The sequence below is a fragment of the Saccostrea cucullata genome, unplaced genomic scaffold (genome assembly GCF_032062105.1).
Source record: "Saccostrea cucullata isolate Sc308-1 unplaced genomic scaffold, CSIRO_AGI_Scuc_v1 ctg2065, whole genome shotgun sequence".
Lineage (NCBI taxonomy): Eukaryota > Metazoa > Mollusca > Bivalvia > Ostreida > Ostreidae > Saccostrea > Saccostrea cuccullata.
In genome coordinates, this window is record NW_026926015.1 from 31,983 (window position 1) to 38,043 (window position 6,061).

Consider the following 6,061-nt stretch of genomic DNA (forward strand, 5'->3'; position numbering starts at 1 on the left):
CTCAAAAATAAGTCTAGAAACCTATTGATATATATGCTTTTAAGTATGTAGGACATACTATATTAGAGATCTACAAAATATGAAAAAAATTGAACGACAGGTATTTTTTCAGCTAAAGGTCCTTCGATCTTCCCCTTAATTTGGAGAAATCGAAAGTAGTGTTCCTGATGTAAACACAGGAGCATAATTCAACGAAAATGAAGGAAAATTCGGTAAGTAATGCAAAAAAAATGTACAAATTACGTAAACATCCATATAAGTCACTTTTGGATGACATACCTGTTTCCCTAAAATAGCTAAATGGGTACAAAAAACAAAAGTAAGTAAATTTATTACAAATGAATATCCAGATGTCGTCTGCATGATTGACTGTTTATATCAAGTGATCTTGCTAGGCATTGAATAAAATATGGAAAGTTGCTAGCGTTTAAAATCAGTTTTTTTTTTTGTTTATCATAATCAGCACCCGAATTACAAGTGCTGTAAAAACTATAAGATATTCGTCCTTCAAATTAAAATTATTTTTCTCTCTTTTTGCATCAAAAATTAAAAGACAAATAAATTCCATTTTAATCCAATTCTAACTTTATAAATGTTAATATAAATATACGCGGGTTACATGTATGTATAATTTTCTGTAATATAAACTGTGACATTCATTCCCGTACCAATAACCAAGGAAAGCTTTTTATTGTTTAACTTTTAAAACTTATCTTTAGAAAATTATATTAAGGTATTTGCAATAAACTAAATAATTTATGGAATAAAACATCGATTTTCGTCAATATTTTTTTTTTCGTTTTTCTAAGCAATTGTGCCCGAAATAGCACACCATACAAATAACTCAGATTTTGATGACGTACCACGAATCTACGAGACGCATGATTTTTCTATTGTGGTGTGAACACCACACATTTTAAGGTGAATTTTGACACAGATAACCGATGAAATTTGAACAATTTTTTTTTACTAAAGAAGAGATTAGACCTCACTATTATTAAATCACAATAAAAATAAGCTGAAAGTTATGGCAAGTCAAACGTTGCAATATTCGATCTTTTCCATTTGTATTGTATGAGTTTTATTTGTATTCTATAATTCTCCATTTGTATTATATAATTTTTCATTTGTGTTATATAATTTTTATTTGTATTCTATAATTTTCCATTTGTATTGTATAATTTTCTATTTGTATTGTATAATTTTTATTTGTATTTTTATAATTTTATTTGTATTGTCTAATTTTCCATTTGTATTGTATACTTTTTATTTGTATTGTATATTTTTTTATTTGTAGTGTATAATTTTTTATTTGTATTGTATAATTTTTCATTTGTATTGTATTATTTTTATTTGTATTCCATAATTTTTCATTTGTATTGTATAATTTTTCATTTGTATTGTATTATTTTTATTTGTATTCTATAATTTTCCATTTGTATTCTATAATTTTCAATTTGTATTGTATAATTTTTCATTTGTATTCTATACTAGTATTTTCCATTTGTATTGTATAATTTTTCATTTGCATTGTATCCGAGGGATTGTTTATTTTGGTTTGTTACGAAGCCCCCCCCCCTCCCCCCGGTTCCGACGCCTATGAGAGTGTCTTTTTACCTTTTTTTTTGGTTGGTTAAGCCCCCCCCCCCCCCCTTTCAATTTGCTTTCGACGCCCATGCTGTGATCTGTTTTGGTTTCCAGTCGGAGAAACAAAAACAGATCGGGCATCGGCATCCTCACAACGTCAGGGGTCCTGAGTCAACACGTTGCCGTTGGACCCCTGACTTATGTGGGTTGACTACAGCGACGTCTTTCGGGGAAATTACAATCTCTCGACCAATCAAATTAAGCCAAACACATTACCTTTCGGTAAGACAGCCAATATGGCCGATATAGAAGTTGTAAACAGAATTTGTCAGAAATTCAATCTGAAGTCACTTACAGATCAACAAATTTCGGCGATCGATGCCCTGAAGAAAGGAAACGACACATTTGTTGGGACAAAGACGGGGAGTGGGAAATCTCTGGTCTACGAAAGCTCGCCGATTGTTTTGGGAGAGAATGGTGTTACAACTGTGCTTGCTCCGCTGAACAGTATTATGTCTGAACATATAGAGAGACTGAACATGCTTGGATACAGAGCTGTGCAAGTATCGAATGACACTGATAAGCAAGCTGTTATGAACGGATATTTTCAGTTCGTGTTTGGAAGCCCCGAACTTCTCGTCGGTGATGACAAATGGAGAGAAGTTTTGAGAAATCCAATCTTCACATCAAAACACCAATTGATTGTGGTCGATGAGGCCCACACCGTAATTCAATGGTAATTTAATAAGAATACATCAACCATTTGAATATAGAATAATTGCATCACCTTGAAATTGCCCCTTTTTAACAATGCATGTTTTAAAACTTCCTCACATGTCAAATGATGTTTCTTTAATTTAATTTAGTTTTCCAGGAAATCGATTATTAATTTATTAAAATTGAAAGTTTGTGTATACTTTTAGGGGGCTAGAGCATCAACAAGAAGGGCCATTTCGAGAGTGGTTTGCTCACATAGGAGAGATGCGATCACTTTGCATTGGGGTACCTATACTGGCGCTCACCGCGACAGCTAGCCCCACACACAGACGCCAAATTATGCAGAAACTGTGTTTTCGTCATCCATCCTGTGTAATTCTAGACAGTCCAGATAGATCAAACATTAAATTGAATGTACTGAAAGTGAAAAATAATGTAGAATTAGAAAATGTATTTCAGTGGTTAACAGCTGCATTAGTTGAGAATGGGCAAGAATTACACTTATTACAGAGGCATCTAATATTTTGTAACTCAATTAAAGACTGTGCTATGATTTATATGCTGTTCTTAAAAATCTGTGGGCCTACAAATATTTTAACATGTATCACAGTAAAACAACTGATGCCACTATTGCCCACTAAAGAAAAAATCCGTAAAGACATGAATGAAGCGAATGGTAGTATAAAAGTGTTAATATGTACAAATGCAGCAGGGATGGGAGTGAATTTCCAAAACTTAAATAACATTGTTCATTATGGTCCACCCAGAGACCTTGACAATTTGGTGCAGCAGATGGGCCGTGCCGGCAGGGATGGATCCCCATCAAATGAACTGATTATCTACAAGGCAAATCAATTACAAAAGGTGGATGATGATGTGATTAAGCTTCTTAAAAGTACTAGTACCTGTAGGCGAAAAATTCTAAATGAAGCTTACATGAAGAAACACACAAGAGATTGTGATCACCTCTGTTGTGACATCTGTGAATTAATGTGCAAATGTCAAAGTGATGGTTGCCCGTCAAAGCATTCTGCAAAGGAAACATTTTTGAATTTGAGAGATGAAGATAATGAACTAGACATGAGAAGAGAAATAGGAGGAGAAGAGAAAGTCATTGTTCAACAAAGACTTCAGTCATTGAAGGACAACATATTTGAAGGAACCAAATCTTTCATTCACAGTGACATTGTTTGTGGGTTTTCTGTTCAAGAAATCATAGCAAAGTTATCTTTTTTATTTACTGTAAATGATATACTAGATAAAACAAGTGTTGATTCTTTCTCATTAGCCAGCAAGATAATCCAAATAATTACAGAAATATTCAATGACAATGAAATGTATGCATTAGAGGAGATTGACTCTGATTAATAAATATCAAAAACAAAAACAAAAACATAGGTAATCTGTTATTAGTTATTCATTCTCCTATTTTATTTGGTTCATTTATGATCATTTTATCTATTTCTATACATTTTCAAAATATTTGGGATTCATTTCACATAGTCTAATTTATAGAGCTTAGATCATTTAATTCTCTGTTTTATTTTCATTTTTTAGCACAATCTGGCTGGATGAATTAAATTATACTATTAAGAAATTTATGGTATTTTGGGAACTTATTTTAAACAAGGAAAATAATTGTTTTCCAGTGTAATGAAACAAGATAAAAATAAATAATAATCCAGTGCTAAGTCTTTGTTGAGATACTGGTAATATTGCAAGACTCTGAAAACTCTTTTAATACAATGAAATTTTTTTTCAATAAATAGTTAAGCTACGAAAGGTTAACTAAAATCATCGATATTCACAGGTAGTAATTATAATATATGATCAATTTCACAAATTTTCATTTAAATGTTGAAAGTAGATTTAGATACAGTTTGCTTTAGGTCTAATATAAAAAATATGTTTTTATGCCATTCAAAGTTTTTCCTATGTTGTCAGTCAAAGGATTTGATTTCAAATTTTTTTTTCTTGTAGAAAGACCTTAACTTTAGCAAAATTAAGGTATTTAATGCTCCAACGGCAACGTGTTGACTCAGGACCCCTGACGTTGTGAGGATGGGGCATCGGAAGCAAATTGAAAGGGGGGGGCTAAACCAACCAAAAAAAGGTAAATCCCAATTCTCAATGCCTATAATTATAATGTCTACTTTTTCCAAACCCCGCCCCCCTCTAACCCCCCCCCCCCCCCCCCACCCCACCCCCCGGTTCCGATGCCTATGCGACAAAGTGCAGAGACATCGGCCGTTATAATTGATAGCCAATGAGCGCGGCCCTTTACATTAATTACTGGTCACCTGTCTGTATATCGAGGATCAGACAGGCAAGCCAGTCTATGCTCAGACTGGATAGCACGAGTAAACTTCCTGGAACATATATCTCGGGTATTACCAAATCCGATATATGATTAGATTAAACCAATGAAATCCTTCGTAACAAATCAAAACTAGAGGTACTGTGAGCGATGAGCTCACTAAATGATACCCCTCGCCTCCATATAGTTATAATTGCAAAGTCCATGTGTTGCACCGGGAGACCCGAATTAAGTATCAGATCAAAAAAAGTAAAATAGGAGGTGCACTATGGCAATATGTAATAAAGGGTGCGTTGATTTACCCAAATGGACCCAAATGAACCCAAGTGGACCCAAATGACGACCCAAATGGACCCAAATGGACTTATTAATGATAAAATAATAATAAATTAATTATTTATAGTGATGTAGCATCGTTTTTGAAAGTGTGTGGTGTGTGTGTGGGGGGGGGGGGGGGGGGGGGGCTTTAAATGAACAATTTTAAAATAGCAAAAAGTTATGTCTGAAAAATCGTAAGGGGGACAAGCCCCCACCCCCCCACCCCCCCACCCCTGTTGCTATGTGCCTGATTTACTCAAAAAGAATATAACTTTATGAAATTTTCCGATTGGTAAACTTTTATATTTTAAAATAATTTGCCTGGATGTTATGAATAAAGTACGCATTTTTTAAAATAAATAATTTGAATGTTTGTTATAAACATAAAACACATTTAACGGCATTTGATTCATTTATTCTGAATATTCAACAATATTTATATCTAAATGCAAAAATAAATAATTTTATTTTAAATGTATAGATGCATTCTAGTCCTAAAGTCTACAGAAGCCCATTTGGGTCCATTTGGGTAAATCGACGCGCCGGTAATAAAGATTCTGTGAAAGTTTCATCAAATTTCATTCAGTGGTATGAGAGGAGTTGCGGATAAGAGATGGGTACCCCAAAGCGTAACAGACGGACGGACGGACGGAATTAACGATTACTATATACCCTCCCGCTTTTCAAGCGGGGGGTTTAATAAACAATCCCTCGGATACAATGTAAATGAAAATTTATACAATACAAATGGAAAATGTAGAATACAAATGAAATATTATACAATACAAATGATTTTCCTACAATATAAATGAAAAATATACAATGCAAATGAAAAATTATACAATGCAAATGAAAAATTATACAATACAAATGGAAAATTATACAATGCAAATGAAAATTATACAATACAAATGAAAAATTATACAATACAAATGGAAAATTATAGAATACAAATAAAAATTATACAATACAAATGGAAAATTTTACAATACAAATGGAAAAGATCGAATATTGCAACGTTTGACTTGCCATAGAAAGTTTATTTGATTACGAATCGGTAAGTACCACGAATCCTTGAGATACCAGGCTATATTTATTTTCTACAAGTTTTAGAAAATCATG

The 6,061-nt window shown here is 33.0% G+C and overlaps 1 protein-coding gene across 1 annotated transcript; it reads left to right on the forward strand.

Annotated features, from left to right (window-relative positions):
• The first annotated feature begins 1,883 nt into the window (after positions 1–1,883).
• Positions 1,884–3,672, forward strand: LOC134270384 (ATP-dependent DNA helicase RecQ-like). Its single transcript, XM_062752624.1, has 2 exons — positions 1,884–2,323; positions 2,511–3,672. The coding sequence occupies exons 1-2, from the start codon at positions 1,884–1,886 to the stop codon at positions 3,670–3,672; spliced, it is 1,602 nt and encodes a 533-aa protein (XP_062608608.1).
• Positions 3,673–6,061: the final 2,389 nt, after the last annotated feature.

Coding starts and splice junctions, on each gene's coding strand:
- LOC134270384 (XM_062752624.1), top strand. CDS start 1,884: ATGGCCGATATAGAAGTTGTAAACAGAATTTGTCAGAAATTCAATCTG. Junction 2,324..2,510: donor GCCCACACCGTAATTCAATG/GTAATTTAATAA, acceptor GTATACTTTTAG/GGGGCTAGAGCATCAACAAG.